This window comes from Penicillium psychrofluorescens (assembly GCF_964197705.1).
Source record: "Penicillium psychrofluorescens genome assembly, chromosome: 5".
NCBI classification, from domain to species: Eukaryota; Fungi; Ascomycota; class Eurotiomycetes; order Eurotiales; family Aspergillaceae; genus Penicillium; species Penicillium psychrofluorescens.
The window spans coordinates 311,226-332,843 of record NC_133443.1 but is presented as its reverse complement, the minus strand read 5'-3'; the positions used below and the strand labels follow the sequence as shown (position 1 = coordinate 332,843).

General features: G+C 51.1%; 12 protein-coding genes across 12 annotated transcripts; 7 read left to right on the top strand and 5 right to left on the bottom strand.

Annotated features, from left to right (window-relative positions):
* Nucleotides 1-962: 962 nt before the first annotated feature.
* Nucleotides 963-2,365, top strand: PFLUO_LOCUS7398 (uncharacterized protein; the record flags this gene model as incomplete). The annotated part of the gene is made up of 4 exons (XM_073785038.1): nucleotides 963-1,075; nucleotides 1,130-1,192; nucleotides 1,244-2,109; nucleotides 2,157-2,365. The coding sequence occupies 4 exons, from the start codon at nucleotides 963-965 to the stop codon at nucleotides 2,363-2,365; spliced, it is 1,251 nt and encodes a 416-aa protein (XP_073641433.1).
* Nucleotides 2,366-3,034: 669 nt separating this feature from the next.
* Nucleotides 3,035-4,622, top strand: PFLUO_LOCUS7397 (uncharacterized protein; the record flags this gene model as incomplete). Its single annotated transcript, XM_073785037.1, has 3 exons — nucleotides 3,035-3,679; nucleotides 3,735-3,854; nucleotides 3,909-4,622. The coding sequence occupies 3 exons, from the start codon at nucleotides 3,035-3,037 to the stop codon at nucleotides 4,620-4,622; spliced, it is 1,479 nt and encodes a 492-aa protein (XP_073641432.1).
* A 469-nt stretch (nucleotides 4,623-5,091) lies between these two features.
* PFLUO_LOCUS7396 (uncharacterized protein) lies at nucleotides 5,092-6,083 on the bottom strand (the record flags this gene model as incomplete). Its single annotated transcript, XM_073785036.1, has 3 exons — nucleotides 5,092-5,790; nucleotides 5,851-6,010; nucleotides 6,067-6,083. The coding sequence occupies 3 exons, from the start codon at nucleotides 6,081-6,083 to the stop codon at nucleotides 5,092-5,094; spliced, it is 876 nt and encodes a 291-aa protein (XP_073641431.1).
* Nucleotides 6,084-6,229: 146 nt separating this feature from the next.
* PFLUO_LOCUS7395 (uncharacterized protein) lies at nucleotides 6,230-7,188 on the top strand (the record flags this gene model as incomplete). The annotated part of the gene is made up of 3 exons (XM_073785035.1): nucleotides 6,230-6,331; nucleotides 6,393-7,028; nucleotides 7,084-7,188. The coding sequence occupies 3 exons, from the start codon at nucleotides 6,230-6,232 to the stop codon at nucleotides 7,186-7,188; spliced, it is 843 nt and encodes a 280-aa protein (XP_073641430.1).
* A 369-nt stretch (nucleotides 7,189-7,557) lies between these two features.
* Nucleotides 7,558-9,356, top strand: PFLUO_LOCUS7394 (uncharacterized protein; the record flags this gene model as incomplete). Its single annotated transcript, XM_073785034.1, has 5 exons — nucleotides 7,558-7,724; nucleotides 7,771-8,049; nucleotides 8,098-8,273; nucleotides 8,324-8,685; nucleotides 8,736-9,356. 5 exons carry the CDS (start codon nucleotides 7,558-7,560, stop codon nucleotides 9,354-9,356), a joined length of 1,605 nt encoding a protein of 534 aa, XP_073641429.1.
* Nucleotides 9,357-9,816: 460 nt separating this feature from the next.
* PFLUO_LOCUS7393 (uncharacterized protein) lies at nucleotides 9,817-10,374 on the bottom strand (the record flags this gene model as incomplete). The annotated part of the gene is made up of 1 exon (XM_073785032.1): nucleotides 9,817-10,374. One exon carries the CDS (start codon nucleotides 10,372-10,374, stop codon nucleotides 9,817-9,819), a length of 558 nt encoding a protein of 185 aa, XP_073641428.1.
* Nucleotides 10,375-11,004: 630 nt separating this feature from the next.
* PFLUO_LOCUS7392 (uncharacterized protein) lies at nucleotides 11,005-12,390 on the top strand (the record flags this gene model as incomplete). The annotated part of the gene is made up of 1 exon (XM_073785031.1): nucleotides 11,005-12,390. One exon carries the CDS (start codon nucleotides 11,005-11,007, stop codon nucleotides 12,388-12,390), a length of 1,386 nt encoding a protein of 461 aa, XP_073641427.1.
* Nucleotides 12,391-12,834: 444 nt separating this feature from the next.
* Nucleotides 12,835-14,007, top strand: PFLUO_LOCUS7391 (uncharacterized protein; the record flags this gene model as incomplete). The annotated part of the gene is made up of 1 exon (XM_073785030.1): nucleotides 12,835-14,007. The coding sequence occupies one exon, from the start codon at nucleotides 12,835-12,837 to the stop codon at nucleotides 14,005-14,007; it is 1,173 nt and encodes a 390-aa protein (XP_073641426.1).
* Nucleotides 14,008-14,218: 211 nt separating this feature from the next.
* On the bottom strand, nucleotides 14,219-15,251 carry PFLUO_LOCUS7390 (uncharacterized protein; the record flags this gene model as incomplete). Its single annotated transcript, XM_073785029.1, has 3 exons — nucleotides 14,219-14,302; nucleotides 14,356-14,477; nucleotides 14,528-15,251. 3 exons carry the CDS (start codon nucleotides 15,249-15,251, stop codon nucleotides 14,219-14,221), a joined length of 930 nt encoding a protein of 309 aa, XP_073641425.1.
* A 769-nt stretch (nucleotides 15,252-16,020) lies between these two features.
* PFLUO_LOCUS7389 (uncharacterized protein) lies at nucleotides 16,021-17,613 on the bottom strand (the record flags this gene model as incomplete). The annotated part of the gene is made up of 1 exon (XM_073785028.1): nucleotides 16,021-17,613. One exon carries the CDS (start codon nucleotides 17,611-17,613, stop codon nucleotides 16,021-16,023), a length of 1,593 nt encoding a protein of 530 aa, XP_073641424.1.
* Nucleotides 17,614-18,711: 1,098 nt separating this feature from the next.
* PFLUO_LOCUS7388 (uncharacterized protein) lies at nucleotides 18,712-19,275 on the top strand (the record flags this gene model as incomplete). The annotated part of the gene is made up of 1 exon (XM_073785027.1): nucleotides 18,712-19,275. One exon carries the CDS (start codon nucleotides 18,712-18,714, stop codon nucleotides 19,273-19,275), a length of 564 nt encoding a protein of 187 aa, XP_073641423.1.
* Nucleotides 19,276-19,462: 187 nt separating this feature from the next.
* PFLUO_LOCUS7387 (uncharacterized protein) lies at nucleotides 19,463-21,202 on the bottom strand (the record flags this gene model as incomplete). Its single annotated transcript, XM_073785026.1, has 1 exon — nucleotides 19,463-21,202. One exon carries the CDS (start codon nucleotides 21,200-21,202, stop codon nucleotides 19,463-19,465), a length of 1,740 nt encoding a protein of 579 aa, XP_073641422.1.
* Between the last annotated feature and the right edge of the window lie 416 nt (nucleotides 21,203-21,618).

The following is a 21,618-nucleotide window of genomic DNA, read 5'->3' as shown; positions in this document are numbered from 1 at the left end:
AAGCTTGTCTGCGAATGGGTGCTTCGCCTGCAGCTGGAATGACGATCGATAGGATGGAGCCAGCAGCGCCAGCGACGAAGGCAAGGCCCAGGGAATGAATGGGGAACTGACAATAGAGAGTTGGCAGAGCCTGTGTTGATGGACAGGCCACCCGTGGAAGCCTTGGGCGCAAACATGCTGGAATGCGATGGTCAATGGCCCCTTGAGTCGAGGATTCACCAAGAAGTTGCGATAAGAATTGGGCCGGGGAGCACCCGGGGAATGGTTTTGCCGAGCCGACTGTTTACTTCGTCCGATTGATTTTCATTCACCACCAACAAACTCAAGGCTATACCATATAATTCGAGGGTTCATATTATGGAGGCGGAATATTTAGTTATGTATATCATATTAATTTCCTCCGACAATATCCTAGTGGTCGAGAAGACGGGCGATGCCCCCGCGATCAGGTTGGAGTTTGGCCCGATTTGTGGGAGTATGAAAAGGCTTTATTTGGTGGTCAGCATCGGAGCTGATGATTAGGTATTATTGTGAGCCAGACCAAGCCGTGCGATTCCCAAGCGTTCGAGACTGATACCGAACTGGAGATGATTGGAAATGGTATACTTCATGAATAGACCACGCGAAGGCGGTCAGGGACACTTTATTCCTAATCGCGACGACGCAGGACCGACCGACCTGGTGACGGTTTGGAGTGTAACGATAGGAAAAGCCGAGAGAAATAAATCCCTGGTATGCATTTTTGTCTTGTGGATTGTGGATCATCATTATTGCGACGGACTGGGAGGATTCAAAGCTCTAAAGATGGAACGCGGCTAATTCAAGTCCCAGGGAGCATCTCGGCCATTCACTGCTGGCAGCCCGGCATCGTAGGCGCCAGCATGATGGCGGAATAATTCATTCACTGCATCCCTACTCCACCATCAAGTCCAGTCATTCTGACCAACATGGCCAACACAAAAATGGCCGATTGGAAGCCAAGATGTGTGGCCTCAACCAGTCCACCCGCCAACAAATCTCCAGAGCAAAAGCAGATTTCTGATGGATCTGCCAGCTTCTTCAAGAGTGCGGAGTGGTGAGATCTGATATCCCTTGCCAGCGACATCCAGACAGAAACTAACTTCTCCAGGACCCCAGACGGAACAACACTCCTAACAGATTCGGCGGATCACCACATCCGAACTTTCATTCTGTACGTGTGATCTCCCTTCTTTGCTCTTGACCACCTGTCTGACTGAACCAGACCGCCGGACCTGCTCGAAGAAGAGTCAGTCCACCACATCTCTCCATATTCGACACTTCCCTCCGCGGAACCCACTTACTCCACGGCTGTCTACCCCTTCTATTCCCTGCAGGACCCATCCACCACTCTGTTTCTGTCCTCCGTCCGGGACCATCCTATCCGGCTGGCATCGGCGCTTGCTCCAAGCAACTTGGCAAGCTACTCCCTGGTTCACCCAACCACCGAAGCATATATCACTCCTCACTCGATGATCTATCCTTCCACCATGGGCGGGACCCACTTCCTCACGGGTTCGGACAGCCTTATCTGTCTGTTCGATATTTCTCGCACTGGCAGCGATGGCCCCGTCTCCCGGATGCCCACTATCCCCAGTAAGCGGAAACAAATAGTTGGCGGCGGTGTCGGGATGAAGGGGATAGTCTCAGCATTGGCCGTGAATCCCGCGGGAGATGGGATTCTCGCGGCAGGCACCTTCACCCGACACATTGGCTTGTACAGTTCCAATGGTTCCGGGGAGCTCATTGGTACGTTCAGTATCGCCAAAACAGAGGCGAATCGTGATATCGGTGGCCGGGGGATCACCCAGCTCGTCTGGAGTCCCTGCGGCAGATACTTGTATGTTGCAGAACGCAAGAGTGACGGGGTGCTGGTGTATGATATTCGCGTCACAGGCCAGATGCTAGGGTATCTTCGCGGGCGCAAGGCTTTTACTAACCAGCGCATGAAAGTCGATGTTGTTCCCGCTGGGGCCGATGGCTCGCATGAGGTCTGGGCGGGAGGCACCGATGGATTCATGAGGGTGTGGAAGGACCCCATTTATGCTGCTGGTGGACAGGACCCGGATTGGGAATGGAAAGTGCATGATGGTAGGAGTGTCATTCCCCTAAACAGAAAACTGGCTGACTCCAGATAGATGCGGTGACCAGCACAGTGTTTCATCCGACGGGGAACGTGGTTGCGACCTGTTCAGGGCAACGACACTTTGCCAATGACGACCAAGAACAAGCCGTGAGGGCGGATAACAGTCTGAAAGTGTGGTCAATGCCGTTTAGTGTTGAAGCCGAGGACCAGGAATTATATTCTGATGGCTCGCCACAACACAATGGCGGGGAGGTGACTTGAACAAGCAGCGCCCATCGTTGCAATCAGCAAGCTGATATCAAAGTGATATAAATCAGTTGTGGCCTACCAATGTCAAAATATCAAAGTGGTGGTCTGTGTTGTTGTTCCGGTCGTTCTTTCCCTATCCGGCAACTCCCATCGTGCCTTCCCTCGCCGCAACACCTCGTTACCCCTTCCCGATTAGGAAGGTTAGGGCTGCCCAACAAGCATGTCATTGTGGCTGCCTTGATTCGGCGCGCAACATCAATACCCATTCATCTCCCTCTCCATTCAGATCAATAATCAATACACCCTCGACAATCGCCTTCGCTCCCATTCTTGCGCTCCATGCGCCTGAATAGGTTCAATCGGCCTGAATGGCTCATTGATCTCCCTCCCCGCGGTGAATTCTGCTCGGGTGGACATAAGGGCTTCGTCTGAGCGGCTCTTCTGTGCTTCATCCGTCCTCCTCCTTCGTTCGTCCTGTCTCTTCTCTTCCGTCTTATCCTTCATATTTCCCTTCCGTCCTCTTTCTCTCTCGCTCTTCGTCTCTCTGCTTTTGAGCGTGTATCAATATCCTGTATTCTTTCTTGCCGAGATCCTGCTCTCTCTATTGTTCAACCTTTCATCCATATCTTGTATCTTTTTCAATCTACCACTCCATCACATCCTGTCTGCTCTCTCGCCATCATGTTGGGAGGCAACTCCAACAAGCATGTCCGCGGAGGGTTCATTGACCCAACCCTGTTGACCACTGAGCCGACCTTCGACAAGTACATTGACACTCTCTTCGAGGAGGCCGTTTCGGACGCCATGCAGGCAGCCTCTTCTCCTTCTCCTCCTGCTGCCGCTACGGAACAGCCTGTCTCGGCTTGCAAAAGCATCGTCTCTACTTCTTCGCCTGCTGCGCCTGTGGTCATCAACCTCAATACCTCCATTACGTCTACTCCTGCCAAGGCCACCTCGAGCAAGAAGCGCTCTGCGGCTCCTCCGAAAACTCCCTCGCCGCAGAATGTTCCTTCTCCCAAGTCTTCCGCTCCGGTGCATGTCATCTCCTGGGAGCATATTCTTGAACAATGCGAACGCGGCGCAGGCAACTCTACTCACTACAAGTCGCTGCAAGAGGCCGAGCAGGATTTGGCCGGTGAAAGAATTGCCGTTCCACACGACCCGACTATCCCGGAGACCGAAGCCCTGAAGTGCACTATAGTCAATCTTCTCTCCCAGGCCTTCAAGAGCACCGAGACAGCCGTGGACAGTGAGAAAGTTATCTCACCCTTCCGCCACGACCGCTACGGCGACGAGGAAATCGAGAAGGTCTGCTGGAAAATTCTTGTAAGTGGGCTCCTGATATCTGCTTTTCTCCGAACCTGTTAATCACTCCTCCCAGGAGACGATGATCGAACGCCACCGCACCGGTGTCAACGTGGGTGGATTCACGCCATCCAGGGCGGCTGGCAAGTACGCCAACTTCCATGAGCGTTTCGTCTCCATGCTTGAGTCGCTTACAGTGAGTTCTCTCGACTGCACTTTGGCTGTCTTATGTACTGACGGATGGCTACAGGACCACAAGTCTATGTGCAAGCACCTGCTGGAGCCTCTGTATCTTCGAACGGTCATTGATGACCCTGTCGGTGCTGCCAATCGGATCAAGAACAACAAGAATGTCAACGCCAAAAAGTCTAACATCATCAATATCGGGAAGCGCCACCTTCCCACAGGAGCGGCCGCCAAGGGCAATCGGCGAGGTACGGACTCGTCGTCATCCGCCAGCACCACTTCGACCAACAATTCGGCCGGCGAGAACACTGTCCCAGCGAGCAAGTCGGCACGTGGCTGGGCTTCTCAGCAGCGACAGACCACTCCGACCCCGATCGCACGCAGCCATCGCGTGTCAACCTCTGCTCATCGGACCGCCGTGCCGAATTCTCTCGTGCCGTTGCCCTCGGGCACCGCTCCTGTCGCCCACCCGGAGGCCATCGTTCTCCGCCTCCCCGCCAACCACGCCCTGGCTGCTGCGCGTGCCAAGCGCGCCAACGAGGCTGCCGCCCCTATGAAGCAATCGTCGACCGTGCAGCAGGCCGGAGTTCCCCCCTACACCGGCTTGATTCCACTGTCTGCCCTGGCGTCGAAGTGGCAGCGGCCGGTGGGGAACCCACAGAGCGAGGCTACACACAGCAAGGCTACACACAGCAAGGCTCCCCGCCGGCTGAAGTGCCCTCGCACTGAGGACCCCGCTGACGCAGAGGCGGCCTCGTACAAGCGTGCGCGCCTGTGAGTGGCGGAGCTTCGATGGTCTTTCGCTTCGGGTTAGTAGGTGTTGTGTTTTGTGGTGGGCGCCCCCGGGAGCGCCATTTATGGATCATGTGCTTACACTGCTGAGCCTGACCCCTTACCCCGGGGAGGACAGGCCAATTCAAGATTGTTGACCAACTTCTATTCCTCGTAAAATTTGATGCCAATCATCACAGATCTAGATCTTTTTGTAGCCTTTCTTGATCTTACTCGGTATCCCCGATCACCAGAGGAGTTCTATCAAGGTATATTCTTTCAACTAGATGAAAAGGGTAAATCTCTTTGGAGTCAACTGAAGTACACAATCACCTTGTCCTGGCATAAAGAGTTGTAGAACTCTGCAAGCTCTGCTAAACAGTGCCATGAAGCCCTCCCAGATCATGTGCCTGTCTGATGCCATTTATGTAGACCATCTAGACATCTATAAGCAAAAACACACACTGCGCCTTCGTTCAGGGTATCCGAATGCCATATTTCTCGTACGGGAAATTCTCCAGCGTGGGAAGCAACTGCCCGAACCCATCTCCCATATCCCCCGGCGTGCCAGCTCCCTGCACCCGCCAAGCCTGCAGGTCTTCCGCCTCCTTCTCGGCACCGCTCTTCTCTTCTTCCTTGTGCGCCCCCGTAAGACCAGCAAGCACTTCCTCCTCCCGTCCCTTGTACTCATTTAGCAGACCAGGATGCGGGACCCAGACGACTTGCATTCCCGCCCGACGGCCGGCCTCCACCCCTGGAACAGCATCTTCAAATACAAGACACTCCTCAGCCTTGATCTCTGTCTGCCGTTTACTCCGCAGATCCGCATTGATCGTCTCCAGCGCCAGCAGATAGATATCAGGCAATGGCTTCCCGCGCCCACTGCCAATGCGCGGATCGTCCCCGAGCACGCGGTGCGCCTGCGGGAATGCCGTGAACAGATCCGTGAGGTGGTCTGTCTTGAGGCGGAAGTTTTTCACATTAGACGATGTGGCCAGCGCAATGTGCACGGGCTGCGTGGTTGACTGTGTCGAGACTAGCTTTGAGAGCAGCGCCGCCACGCCCGGCAGAGGCTGTGACTGTGGGAAATATTTCTGACGCAGCGGGTCTTGCTTTGCGGTCAATTCTTCGGGTGTGATGGGCAGCTGGGCCCAATCGAAGAAGATTTTGATGGCCTGGCAATTGGGTCAATGTGGGTTCATGGGTGATGCATCTTTGAATAGCTATAGATCTACCTCTGCCTGTGGCCGTCCCTGCAGCTGGGCCTTGACATCCCAGGGCAGGTTGGGTTTGCCGTACATCTGCAGCACTTCGTTCGTGACCATCGTGTACTTGTCCTCAGAGTCAATCAACAGGCCGTCCATGTCGAACAGACAGGCCCGGATTTGGGGGAGACTGTAATAGTGTTAATTGCTTATAGAACTGCGAACAGAATCCATGGACATGCATACCTGGTAGTGGCTGCCATCTTTCTATACAGCGTCGTTGTTTCCGGGGGAAAATTCACCTGTGCCAATCGCGGGGTGAATCCCTTATCGGTCCCGTGATTGACCACCATCCTTTCTCCCACTTTCGCGTCCTTTTTCTTGTTCCTCTTGTTTTTCCTCCTGCACAATGGCCGAATCTTCCACTGCGCCCGAGCGCGACCATGTCGAGTCCCAGGGTGACGACGAGGACGAGTTCCACGACGCACGCTTCCCCGCCGAGGAAGAAGCCGTGAGTCTTCGTGTTCAACAAACCCATTCATTCATTCCCCTCTAATCTGGCCCACTCGCAGAAACTCCGAGAAGAAGCTCGTGAGATCAAAGCAGAAGCCAATCAACTGTTCAGCGCGGCATGCTATGACCAAGCGATATCCTGCTACGACCGCGCCCTTGCCTCGTGCCCGAATTACCTCGACTACGATATCGCCGTGCTGCGGAGTAATATCTCGGCCTGTTATCTGAAGCTGGACGACTGGAAGGCTGCAGTGGATGCTGCCACCGCGTCTATCGAGCGGCTGGATAAGATCCTGCCACCACCACCACAGTCGCAAGATAAGGGATCGGGGGAGCCATCACAACCGGAAGCCGAGAAGACCGACACAAAGGACTCGGATGCAGTGGTGGAAATAACAGGTGATGAGGAAGAAGCGGAGAAGGAGCTGCAGAGATTGCAGGAATTGGACAAGACAAGAGCGGACGTCTTGCGCATCCGAGCGAAGGCGCTCATGAGACGCGCAAAAGCCAAATCGCAGCTAGGTGGTTGGGCCAACCTGCAAGGAGCATTAGAGGACTATCAAGCCCTGGCGGCCCTGGAGAATCTTCCTCCGGATGACAAGCGGATTGTCCAGCGGGCGCTGCGTGAGCTCCCGGAACGCCTCAATCAGGCGAAGGAGAAGGAGATGGGGGAGATGATGTCGAAGCTGAAAGATGTGAGTGATTCCGCCTCGGCCATTTGAGGTTGCATGCTGATTGAGGGATTCATAGCTGGGGAATGGCATCTTGAAGCCGTTTGGTCTGTCGACGAACAACTTCAATTTCGTTCAGGATCCGAAGACGGGTGGTTATAACATGAACTTTCAACAATCCTGACCTTCTACAGTATATACATGACTTTTTCTATGCATGGCTGGCGATGGCGGACCGGAGCATTTACTTCGATTGATACACATGATCTTATCTTTCTATCATTATCCTTTGTCAAGAATTGCACTCTCACTGCATATTCCAATTTTGTATTAGTCGATTAGAAATCACTTTAGCCCCAAGTTTCAGGCGTCCCCGGGTTGACTTGGATGAGAAATTAATCAACTTACACTTTCATAAATCAATCCTTCGATCGCCCGGAAATCCCCGTCACCCCGCCACCCCACGTGCCCCCACGAGTACCATATATTAATTTGGCAAGTATTTAAAGCCAGTCACATCCTCTCAGATTTGGTGGTGATGCAAGCTACAACAATGGCTGCTCTACTTAACACAACGGCGCTGGGGAAGGTGCAGGGCACGACGAAGGACGGCGTGACCCAATACCTCGGCATTAAATATGCTACCCTCAAGAACCGCCTAGCAGACGCAGAACTGATCGCGGAACGCGACGGCGATGTGCTGGACGCAACGAAAGACGGGTAAGTCCTGGCAGCGAAAGAGAAACACATTTCTTATTCGTCCTAGTCCAACGACCGTGTCCCCTGCGCCTGGATGCGACATCGAACAAGCACACGTCCAGCATTCACTGCCCAAGAAAGAGCTCACCCAGTCAGATGTGGATTGTCTGAATCTAAACATCGCCGTGCCCGCGAATACAACACCTTCTTCGAAATTGCCCGTCTTTTTCTTTATCCATGGCGGTGGGCTGGTTCTTGGAGCCAACTCGTGGCCCCAGTCTGACTACAAGCGGTTTGTCACGCTCTCGGTTCAAAAGAACCTACCTATTGTTGCAGTCTCGATCAAGTATGTGCTGTGTCAATCTTGGTTCAATTTCCGCTGACAGTCCTCTAGTTATCGTCTTGGGGCTCTCGGCTTTCTGACCTCCGAGGACCTGCGAAATGCCGGGTACAAGGCCAACAATGGCCTTCGTGACCAACGCGTTGCTATGCAATGGGTGCAGAAACATATTCGTGATTTTGGAGGCGACCCAGACAACGTAACAGTAGCTGGGATGAGCGCAGGTGCAGGTAATGATAAACGATCGTATTTTCATGTCTATTTCACTAACCAAATCCAGCATCCGTGACATACCACCTCCATTCCGAGCAGGCGCTTTTTAAACGAGCAATTTGTTTGAGTGGTTCTTTCTTCCTTGTGCGGGCACTGCCTTATGAAGCCCACGAGGGAAATTATCAGCAAGCTATGGCTGCCTTAGGCTTGTCGGATGCTACTCCCGAAGAGAGACTTAAGGCCCTCCTGGATACACCGGTACAGGATCTCGTTGCGAAGATTCCTCCGTCTATATTGACTGCCCCGGCAATTGATGGAGATATGGTTTTGTCCGATGTTTCATTTGAAGAAATTGGCAAGCAGGACTCGGATGTTCCCCGTGGGAAGAACTGGTGTCGGGACTTGATGATCGGAAACGCCGAGCAGGATGTAAGTTGGACTCCCGATGTTAAGATATCGATAATTAACGGTACTCGAAGGCTTCTATTCTTGCGTTCTTGATGCCCCATCTGAAGACCAACTGTGCAAAGAGACTCACCTCTGCACTTCGCACTTCCCTAGCCTCGCATTCAGCCGAGGCGGACCGTCTCCTCGCAGCTTACGGCATCGAGGAAGACACCTCCGATGACGATGCTCTGCCTCTAGTCCTGAACTATATCAACGATATAACCTTCCTCGCCCCGGTCCTAAGCCTAGCCCAAGGCTGGCTGGGAAATGCTCACGTCTACTATTATAACGAGGGCAATCCCTGGGACGGTCCATGGAAGGGAAAATCGAACCATATCCTGGACGTAGCCTACTTATTCCAGAACTACAGGGAATTCATGACTCCGTCTCAACAGGCGGTGGGTGTTACCTTCGCGGAGGATTCCTTCAAGTTTTGTCATGGGATTGCCCCGTGGCCCGCTGTTACAGCGGGGAATATTGGTAAGGGATTCTCGGCTCGTATCTATGGGCCCAGTGATCGTGGACTAGCTGCCGGCGTGGTGCATGAGCCGTATGGAGGTGAGACTGGGAGGAGGAATGTGTTGTTTGACCTCCGCCCTGGAGTTTCCTTGGATGACTTGGCCAAGGCTTTTGGGATCTTTATGACTAGTTAGTTCAAACTATGTAGATACAGATATGTGTCGGGATGCCTGCATGGTGAACCCATGGATAGAAGTTTTGAGCAGCAATAAGCTGCTTCAACTTTTGGTTTTTGACATTCATGGGATTATGCGCTCATTTCGCTTACTATGCGTTCTATATTATGAAAGGATAGCTGGATTATACTTAGAATGCCAGGCTTCTTCCATCTTTACGATTTTCAACCACGTTTGGAAAACTACTCGTGTAATTCGTGGTGGATCCCATACATGGCCTATATTCGACAATGTGTTTTAGGGAAAGAAAGCTGAATACGAATAAAGGAATTCTTATTCGTGCTAAGCCCTGAGACTCACAGGGACTTTGCTGACACGAGATGTTTGACCACGCCGACGCGGCCTGACCTCCATCAGTCCATGCAATACTCCGTTCATGTTGGTTCTCGACGTACCATCACTACTTCCAACTCTAATTCTATTCCTGTTTGGTGGTCTTTGCTTGACCATCGTAATCGTACTCATCAAGTATATCCTCCGCGGTCACGTCGCCCATAGTCAAGCTTGAGACTGAGAGGCCTAATTTGACCTGTAACGGGACTGATCGATGCTCCAATTGCCATTGACCATGAGACTTGTGGGCAAGGACGAGGATTACATGGCTCGGTATCTTATCTCTCGAGTCTTCCTCCTTTGAGACAGCAATGAACGCATGAGGGTATGTGGGTAGCATCTTTGGCGGCGATGATTTAAAGAGGTCATGGAGGTATCTGACGAAGTGCTTCGTACAATCGCCAAGATTCTCAAAAAGAGTGTCTTCCTTCACTGAGCTAAAGATTTCTGGCTTCGCAAGTCGTCCATTAGGCCAGCCCAGGATCTCCTTGGCATAGCTCTCGGTCGCTTGGTTGCAAGTCTCTTGGATTATGGCTGTTGTGACTTCTTTCAAGCCATATGCGAATACCAAGCCATTATCAAGGGCATATTGGTTTCCCTGGTCAAATACGTCGCTCGCGCCTGGAGGTAATTCAATGGGCATGGTCCTGCGACAATCAAGATAATGAATGATGCGTGTATGGTAAGATCTCCAGCATAAAAATAGGACCAAGTCTAAGGATATGAATATAAATGGTCATTCACCCTCCGCGCGAATCTACGTCACGGCCATGGGGCCGAAATAACACGGCTGTGTCAGCCGCATAATACGCCCCTCATTTCAGTAGTCTTTGTTTCCACTGTTTCCACCCACCGCTCCTAGTCGGATTGATTAAATAATCAGAATAGGGAATTAGAATGCTTTGTGGTGTAATGCAAGATCCACGGACGATAGGACGGATTTGAATCATGGGTTAGATTTTGACTAATGCCCCTTGGATACAAGGAAATCTGATATGATAACCTGGATACAACCCTACCGCAGCTTAGAAGTCCAATTTGTGTTATCTCGTTTGTATTATCTCGTTGGCCAAGTTGCCTGAAAGTTGTCCGCGGCCATCTCCACATTTGGCCGCGGCCAGATGCAGGCGAGGGGATGTGACTTCACGTCTTTTCGCCATTTTACATTATAAATACTTTTAATATTCACTGCCGTCACCGATACTTTCCTTGAACTCAACGTTTTTTTGTGAAACTCTTCTTCTTGTCCTACCTTACGAAGTACTAGTACACAATGGCTTCGGGCATCGCGGACGAGACAACCGTCTCCACGTCAGCCAAGAACGAAGCACATCTTCTGTACACCGGCCTCAACCAAGACGAACTCCAGGCCAAGACAGCCAAGTCTCTACTCAACTATGGAACTAAGTTCAACAAAGACGTCATCTGCGGTAGCAAGGGCCTATACGTCTACACGACATCAGGCCACAAAATCCTGGATTGGACCTCAGGACAAATGTCATGTCTACTAGGGCATGGACATCCCGAGATTGTCAAAGTCATTGCAGACCACGCCGCCTCTCTGGATCATCTCTTTTCAGGAATGGTCTCCCCCCCGGTGATCAGCTTAGCCGAGCGGCTCTGTAATCTCCTCCCGCCTGGCCTGGATAAAGCGTTTTTTCCTTCCACAGGAGGCGAGAGCAACGAAGCAGCCATCAAGTTGGCAAAAGTGTATACAGGGAATTTTGAGATTGTCGGACTGGGAGCCAGCTGGCACGGCGTTACGGCACAGGCACTGGGCACGCAGTACCACTTCGGTCGCAAGGGCCAGGGCCCACTGATGCCTGGCATGCTGATGCTTCCTCCACCCAACGCCTATCGCTCTGTTTTCCGCAAGCCTGATGGCTCGTATGACTGGGAAGAGGAACTGGAGTATGGGTGGCGCATGATTGACATGCAGTCATGTGGCTCGCTGGCTGCTTGCATCGTTGAGTGCATCCAGTCGTCCGGTGGAATGCACGTTCTACCGTCAGGATATCTTGCAGCACTGAAGAAGCACTGTGAGAAGCGTGGAATGCTTCTTATTGTCGACGAAGCCCAGACAGGGGTCGGACGTTGTGGTGATTTGATGGCGACTATTCACGATGGCGTCGTGCCCGACATTCTGACACTGAGCAAGACACTCGGCAATGGTCTTCCATTGAGCGCGGTTGTCACCAACGCCGAGATTGACCGTGTGTGCTCCGAACGAGACTACTGCTTCTACACAACTCACGTCAATGATCCGCTTCCCGCCTCAGTTGGCGACAAGGTCCTCGAAATTGTGGTGCGCGACAATCTTGTTGAGCACTCACGTGCGATGGGCAAGATCCTCCACGACGGTCTCAACAAACTGAAGAACAAGTATGGCTGCATTGGCGACGTACGTGGACGTGGACTCATGGCTGGCGTTGAAATTGTCGAAGACCGGGAATTGAAGACACCCGCCCAGGATCTGGGTAGAGCTGTCGCTGATCGTGCCTACGAGTTGGGTTTATGGGCAAATCTGAGTAGCCATTCTAGTTTTGGGGGTGTCTTCCGCATTGCCCCTCCAATAACGATTACTGAAGATCTGCTAATTAGCGGTCTGCAGCTTTTGGACAAAGCATTTGAGACAACACCCGGCACCATGGCGCTTTGAAGATGAAGAATGCAGGGCCCGGAAGATTTTGAAAGTCTCTTGTTCATCCATCAAATCTGGGAACTCGATCTGGGCAGATCCCACCGCATTATATTACATATTCAACTAGCTCAATGTCATCAGAAGGCCAATAATCATTGATTTTCCCTCCAATCGATGCTCGTTGTTCCTATAGATCTATTTGGCCGTATCTGGCTTAGCGCATCTACTGTCTCACGTGATCTTCAAAATCACCTCCATCAGCGCCGAGGAGAACACTTCAACACAACAGTCCATCGGCCAGTGGAAATGTGGATCAACTGCGGGCTGCTGCCCGCCTTTATCCAAGCACGATATGTGCTCCATCTCTCGAACGGCAAACGGCTGGTGTTATTCCGCCTGCCGTCAATTGACCAGTCAACCTCAAGGCCCAACGAAACTAGCGACGGGTGGTCTTATTATGCAATGGAGGCTGAATGTCCGCATGCTGGCGGACCGATGGCAGACTCACACGTTGATATCGAAGACTCGGCGTACGTTGTGTCGTGCCCGTGGCATGCGTACGATTTCAATGTGGAGACTGGGGAATCCAGTGTGGGAATCAAAGCATGCACATTCCCCGTCGATGCCAGTGGGGAGTCCGTTCTACTACAATACCCGGCCGAGAATGAAGGCCGCATTCAACTGTCCAAAATTGAGCCTGTGAGCGAGAAGGCCAAGTTGAAGCACGAGCAACCATCAACACAAAATCCTACTCCCCCGCAAGATCCTGGAGCAGCACATTACTTGGATCAAAGTGCGACATTATGTGACTGGACTGTGCATATCTTGAACACCGCCAATCCCGAGCACAAGATTGAACTTACTATCTATCTCTTCTCCACATTTACCAGCCGAGAGAACACGGACTCGCCGATGCCTCTGGGCAGAGGCACAATTACGCCTCCAGCTAATCCACCACGAGAAAACTTGACCACGGTAACACCAGGCACCATGCCAAAGTCCGGGCGAGGCGGAACACTTAAAAGCCGAATCGCCATGCTGCACGCTCTAGCCAATATCGAACTGTGGGCTATTGATCTGGCCATCGATATCTGCGTTCGATTCTCAACATTTCACACAAACGGAAACTCACAGGAACTTCCACGTGCATTCTTCCATGATTGGCTCAAGGTCGCCAGCGACGAAGCAAAGCACTTTTCTCTTCTCCGCGCCCGCCTCGAAGAACTGGGCTCTTCTTTCGGCGCGCTTCCGGTACATCACAGCCTCTGGGACTCTGCCATAGAAACAGCGTATGACCTTCGGGCCAGAATCAGCATCATTGCCCTTGTTCATGAAGCCCGGGGTCTTGACGTGAATCCTATGACCATCCAGAAATTTCGCAATGCCGGAGATGCTGAGAGTGTCAAGTCGCTCGAGGTGATCCATAACGATGAAATCACACATGTCACTACGGGGCATCGTTGGTTAACGTGGATCTGTAGCCAAGAAGGAACCGATCCTGTGCGGGTGTTCCGGTCCAACGTCCAGAAGCATTTCAGGGGCCCTATACGGGGGCCGTTTAATGAAGAAGCGCGACTACAGGCTGGGATGGACCGACGATACTATGAGAGCCATGAAGACGGTGTACCAGCTTAATGATCATGATCCTCGATGAATTTTATCAATAAATTCATTGCAATGTTAGACTTCATGAATGCGTGATGCCAAACAGGATGTTTCCCTGTTCCTTTTTCGTGATGCCAAACAGGATGTTTCCCTGTTCCTTTTTCGTTGGTTTGTGCTATATTGGAACTAATGGGCGAAGAATAAACCCGACAAACTCCATTTTCCGAGACGCAGTGCCACATCAGGTTGTGAGGTGAACAATCATCCGAGCAGCAGACTCAAAGTCCGCATCCACAGTCAAGTTATCCAAGTCAGCTTTTGAAATCTACAACCATCGTCCGTCAATGATATGCTTTCTTAATTGCGACAGATACTCACCATCTCCAGCGCTTTATCGCTGTTGGTCCCCTGTAGACGAACCACCACAGGGATGTCGAACCCGCCCAGTTCAGCAGCTGCAGCAATAATAGACTCGGCAATCATATCACATCGCACAATCCCTATGTCCGTTAAAAACTTCTTTTTCTTCCATACCAAGTCTCATACTTACCACCATAGATATTGATCAAAATCCCTCTTATCCGAGCATCCTTTTTCAAAATCTCAAACGCCTTTGAAAGGGTACCCTTGGTAGCACCTCCTCCAATATCCAAGAAATTTGCACTCTTTCCCCCATAGACACCAATGAGGTCGTTCGTCGCCATCGCCAGACCTGCACCATTGACAATATTCCCAATATTGCCATCCAACCGAACATAGGAGAGACCCAATCTAGCTGCATCGTGTTCCTCCTCCTCTTCTTGAGACCGCTCTGCAAGACTGAAAATTTCATCCTGTCTGAATTTGGCCGCGTTGTCAAAGTTGAACTTGGCGTCCAGGCAGACAAAGTCTCCTGCCGGAGTCTGAACGAGCGGATTCAGCTCGATTAGAGTAGCGTCCTTTTCTTGAAAGAGAATTATCATCTGGTATATTAGTGGCCGAAGGATATCCATCTCATGGAAGTTGAAGTGCAGGAGGGTCTGGATGCTAGCGATTATCTCGGGACTGACTCCCTCGGAGAGCCGGAACCAGAATCGATGCAACTTGTCCATGTTGGATTCTATGTCGACTCCTCCATCACCAGAAATAAGAAGAACTGGGCTGTACTGCTCGCGGTCAAAGGTCACGGCAAGGTAGAATTCCCTTGCAATATCGACAGCCTTGTAGATATACAATTTATTCACTAGCAGACCACCCGATGGTGTTTGTTTCGTTGTGAGGTGATATCCAAGCATATTACTGGCATTTTTAAATGCTTCCTTGGGCCTGGAGTGGCAGTCAGTGAGACAGTTGGAAAGGGATGGTTGCCAAGCTTACGATTGGACGATGCGAACTCCTCCTTTGTTGTCACTATCGAAGCTTCCCTTTCCTCGCCCGCCGGCAAGTACTTGGGCCTTAAGTAGTGACGGGGCACCTAATACCAGTTAGGTCTTTGATTGAGATGCCACAGGTAGTAGAACTGACCAATCTTCGCTACTACTGACTTGGCTTCATCGGGGCTTTCCACAACAAATCCACGGGGTACGGGAATTTCGAACTGCTTTAGGTCAGCTTATAAGTTCGAAAGAACAATGGGAAGTCTTACATCTTTCAGAAGCTTATGGGAATGATACTCAAGTAGACTGAGTGCACGCACCTGCCTTGAGAATGGGCTAGGCCTCTATTGTTTCGTTAGAGAATGGTGGTCCATTCGGAATTTAGCTACCACACCTGTTGCAAGACACGCGCAAACAAACGGCTGCTCATCATTTTGCAAATTTGGTTGACATTCTTGAAAATCAAAATGTGGGGAGACATGAGGTTGTCCCGTGTCCAGCTTCTGACATCACCAGTGTCCAATAAGGTTTATCTACGGTTTTACCCCAGACTCTGGTCGCAGATATTATTTACTAATCATGGATAATCTCATAACTTTAAATGCAAATTATTGATCCTCTGCCAGAGGAAGTCTAGGCAGTCTCTAGCACCCCAAATCGATGAGCAACTGATACAAAATGGACGTGATCAAAGCTCCTTTTCCTCCACGCGCTTGCCCCGTACAACATGAAAGCAGGCGACTCCATCATTCGCAAGCTGTGCAACAAGCCCGTGCTCCCAGTCAATATACCCTTGCATATCCTTTCGTGCATTGCTCGTTCCCTCATAAGGGCGTTTGTAGATGTCGATTGGCTGAGAAAGCCAGCGCGCCTCTGTCTCCAGTGGGCGATTGGTCGCTACCCAAGCCGCTGTGCCTCCAGCGAGGTAGAATACTTCGCGCGATACAGTCTTGCGTGCATATTCGACATTCATGGCAGCAACGTTACCGTTAGGCGAGGTCAGCACAATAGGCCCTGTTCCACTGACAGTATTCAGATCACGGGCTAGTTCCGGTCCTGACGTAAACCATGCGCCCGGAATATGACCTTTGCGATAGATTGGACTGCGAGAGAGATCGACAACAGTAGCCTCAGTGAACGCAGCCAAGTCATCAATCGTTATGGCACCAGAACTCTGGGCCTCCCAAGAGGGGCTTTCAGGACTTGAGACGTTGTCGGGCACTTTAGACTGCTCGTCTAGAACGTAGACCTCCCAGCCTAGTTGCACAAGCCAGCTACCCGTCATGCGGGCTCTCACTCCGTCTGTGTCGTATAAAACAATGCGAGCACCTCTTACACCAACCCATTCGTCTGTAGCCTGAACCAGTTGACCACCGGGAGCAGATGAGAAACCTGCCGGGTGGCCTAGAGCATATTCGTCTGGATCTCTGACATCAAGCATGTAAAGAGTCCGAGTCTTTGCTGTTGCCGCAAATTGACTGAGCTGGTCACCATTTAGAATTCGTACGCCAACGTGTTGTGCCCATTCTGCGGCGTATTCCCGTGCTTTAAGCGATGCCTCGTGTGAAGGTTGTGGAACTCTTTCGATCTTGCTGTGTTCAAGTTCCAAGCCCTCAAGCGTCCATCCAATGGTACCGTTTCTGAGGGCCACAACTCTATTTGGGATTCCAGAGTTGACCAAGGACTGAGTACCGACAATCGAACGCGTGCGACCAGCGCAATTGACAATCACAGTAGTATCGGGAGAAGGAACGGCTTCGAAAAAGCGATAGAGAAGTTCCCCTCCGGGACAGCTACGACCGCGGGGTATGCTCATTGTGTTGTACTCCTGAAAGCGCCTGGCATCCAATACCACCACGTCCTTGTTCCTCTCCAGGACCTCTTTCACATCCCGAGCGGGCAGGGATGGGGTCCCTGCGATGGCTTCCACAAGTTCGCCAAATGCTTTAGATGGCACATTGACATCGCGGTAAACTTCACCCACGCAGGCGTAGGCCGAGAGTCCTCCATCTAAGATGGCAACATTATGATACCCCAAGGCCGATATGCGAGCTGCTGCCCTTTCAACGTAACCCTCGCCATCATCGTAAACAACAATAGGAGCGGATAGCCGAGGCACCAGTGGCGGCAACTTTTCCTCGATCTCGGACACTGGTACACTCAATGCGAACAATGGATGGGCGTCTGAATAAGGTCCTTCTTCCCGAACATCGAGCAGTGCAATCTCCTGATGGGTTACCCAGTGCCGGCGCAACGCTTGCGCGGTCAAAGACTTGACCATCTTGAATCAGATGTATGTTTTGAGAAGATCACCAAGGGTAGGAGGCTATAATTTTCAACGCAACTGTAAAACTTATAATTTCAGTCTTCCGTTGTCCCATGAAGACACTATGTATCAGGGATGGGGAAGACATGTGGGGATGAAAACTGCGAGGCGTATCCACCCGGATGTTTTTGCGAATCCGCCGTTTTTCATCCGCCTCCGCTGTGGAAAACCATCCGAACCTCATAACCCTCCGCGAAATATGACTATTGGCTGAGCAGATTCCAGTGAAATATAGGTATAGTACTAAATTCGTCGCTACTTGCATGATTGGCATCAAAACTATGAGGCACCGGCTTAAGTTCACATGACTTGATATCGCTGTCGACTGTAGCCAATTGCTGTAAAAACTTTGGGCCTATCGGTTTGGCCATCTTAGTTACCAGTCATGCACTTTTCAAAAGAATCGCTTGAAAATGGACCTCTTTTCGTGAGAGGAGCAAAGAATGTCGTGCGAGGACAAGAACCCCGCACCTCTCCACTCATCTCGCCCGAATCGGATCACAACCGATACTTGCAAATTCTTGTACATTCGACACTAGACTCCTATTTCAAGAGAATATGAATCGCATCACTCGGAAACGACAATCCTGCGAAGCGTGTCGTAAGTCAGATACCTTGATCTCAAACCGTTGATCTGACATCGAGCTAGGGACGCGAAAGCTCAAATGTTCGGGAGAAAAAAATGGCTGTTCCCGTTGTCGGACTTTATCTCTGCCTTGTAGATTTCAAGACAAGGGAACACCCGGGAGACCAAGAAAGCAACCGACGAAACAGTTGCAGCAAGAATTTTCCAATGGACAGCTGCAAAGGGCTAGCTGTTTCCAGCTCGCCCCCGACGCACCTCAGGGATCAACGATTTCACGAGAAATCGACAATATACTAATGGGGAATGGTGATTTTGGCTCATTCCCAATCGAGCTGTTGGGATCGGGCCATCCAACGGGGACACAGGACTTGCCCGATCTATCCTTAGACACATTTGTGTCACCTTTGCTGTCTTGCAACTGTACCGAGGAAGTTTCTGAGTCAATTCGCACCCTGACCCGTGCGCCCATGTCACACAGTTTCATCCGCAGCCTTCGTGTCGGAGTTGATCTCGTCGAACGGCTGCTGACGTGCCCCGCCTGCTATGATGTGACGAAATCCCCTCGAATCACCATTCAGAATGTCCTTTTCATTGGCCGTTTAATGGCTGAAATCACATCTGGCTACCATAGGTATCTGAGATGGCTCAAAGAAACCTGCATTGCGCTTGGTGATAGAAACCACCGCGAAACAGTCTACCTTATTCCCGGTCTTGAAATCAGTCCAGTGCTGGGTTTCAAGATCTCCGGCGAGAAACTGCAGGATCTTATCACGAACGGCCTTCAGGCCGATGCTGAACGACTTACTGCCTTGGCAAGAAGATTTGCACTGAGACAACGCGACCGCCACATGATTGGCCACGAAGCATGTCCTGACGCTGAAGGACGCTGCTGGAGAGAGAAATACGGTGTTGGTCTCGATCCACTCGATATTTGTCCACAGAGTCCTGCGGCGAAATCGCTGACGCCCTGCTATCGTGTTGTTGAGGAGGTTGCAGCAACAATCAAGCAATTTGCAGATTCTGTTGCGTAATATCTCTGCATCTATAACAGCTCACCCTATCGGTGCTAACGTTATTTTCTATCTTTGACAATTGCTTGTGTGACTGCTGTCTATTAAACCGGATCACTTTGGTATCCGCCTGTCTTGACTTAAATAAATATCTACGGATTGTATAGCACGATATCAGGTGAATGCAGGGACTTCGCCTAACCCGCCTTCACTCTGCGGCATGACAGCCATTAGTACCTGCTTTTCCACTGCATGAAGTCGATGCCCCAAGTCTGCAAAAGCACGACGATTCTATCTCGACGTCTGTCTCTGCAAGAGCCGGTATCAGTTGTTTCTTGACTATGATTGCCTCGGCATGGCGGTCCAGGCGTTCAAGACACTCGTGGTAGCCATGGAGTGCCCAGACATTGTTCGGATGTTGGTGCGCACGCTTGGGCGTTGGGTAGAGGCCCAAGTCCTCAGCATAGGCTTGAGCAGCCTGCTCAACATGCCCCTGTTCCAAGGAGAGAGCTGCATATGCATGTCGTGCTGGGAGCATCCAGCCCCATGGCTCGGCAAATGGCAACTCGTCTTCAAGAATGACTGCTTCCTGTAGTTTACGGAATGACGTCTCGAAATCGCCCCGCCGGTACTCAATTTCTCCATCGAGCATAGCAGATGCTACGTGAAGGATGTCCACGATTTTGTTGGGAAAATCAAGCCGAGTAGGTGGAACGACCTTGGAAGCGAGCTTAAAGAGTTCTCGTTCTTTATCGGCTTCTTCAAGCTGTCCTGTTGCCGCATACGCAATAGCCTTCCCATAGTGTCTCATCACATTTGTCACACAATAGAGCTGACCATCCTCGAGAGGGTCGAGCTTTTTGAGCTCCTCCCACATCCCGAAGCGGATCAAGACATGGACTCGCACGGCCTTGAAGAACTCCATCCAGTTGGCAAGCGCAGGCGTTTCCACGCGAAGGATTTCCTCCGTAATAGTCGCTTCCATTCGATCCGTCGCCGCTAATGCCGCCTTTGATTTCCCTGCAAGCATGGCGGCGTATATAAGAGAGTGATAGTCGTGCAGGCGGTAGTAGCTGTAGAAAGTCAACCCACCATTCTCCTGAAAGAATTTGTCGTCTGCGATAGTGGCTTTTAGGTTATATTTCACTGCGCGCCGATAATCTCCCACGAGAACGTCGATGTGGGCAGGCATATGGTAGGTGTGGCCAGTATCAGGCACTAGCTCGCGGATCATTTCTGCTGCAGGTAAAGCAGCCTCGGGAGTTGCAGACATTTCCATTAGATGAATGTACATATGTGCCGGCCCTGGATGATTTTCCACTCCTGGCATCTTCAGAGCTCGCTCAAGAAGGTCTTTCACCTCAAAGACAGGGGATGAGTGTATGGGGAGCCCAGTTGCAGCATCGTACAGTTTTCGTGGTGCGCAGTTCATCAATGCATCGGCGAATAGTGTGATCATGTCGAAATCGTCAGACTCAAACCTTCCATAAGCTTCTCGCATAGCTTCGGCATAGGCTCTGTCGCAGGCAGAAAGATCCCTGCTGGTATCATTGTTGGGATAACGCTTATCGAGGGCATTGATAAGCGCTTGTTCCCAAACCGAGGCGTTTCCTGCTCGTCTGAGAGCTTCTTGGGAATAGGCGTAGCAAGAATTAATTGCATTTATCTTATCCCTTTCATCAAAGAGTCTCCATGTCTTGTTGTAATTAGGACCCGAGCAGAATGACACGCCCCAATACGCGATCGCGCAGTCCTCGTCGTGGGCGATTGTCTGTTTGTAGCATGTTATTGCTTCATCATGGTTGAAGCAATACGTCCAGAGAAGCGCGCGATCAAACCACGCTTGTGCTTCTTTGGACGTTGTGCTGACTTTGAGATGGAAATTTCCCAAGTCATAGTAGGGGTCGGTCGAAGCTCTTGCAGGCGCAGGCGGCGAAATCAAAGTCATCGTGTGTGTGTGTGTGTGTGTGTGTGTGTGTGTAATCACGCTTTTGTTGTGGCCAATATAACGGACTTCGCACACCTCTTTAAATAATCAAAGTCGCTCAACGATCTTCTCCCCGAAGTGGGATCCCTAGAGACTCGGAGAGTTAACTAATTGTTTCTGCCGAGGCTGAGTAAAATATCCGAGATATCGTTCCTCTCCGTCTGGCTCCCACATAATATTGTCCGCAAATCCTCCTTTCGCACAGACCAAGGTCCTCAGCTCTTTTCGTCTAATTAGTATCAGAAATTGACCAATGTAGGTGCGAATTTGTCTGCATCGAAACAAAGTTTTCAAACGAGATTATCGTTCATTGGATCTCGACGGTCGAAGAGCTCGAAGTCAAACAAGTAGTAGCATGCAAATTAATGGGCCTTTGT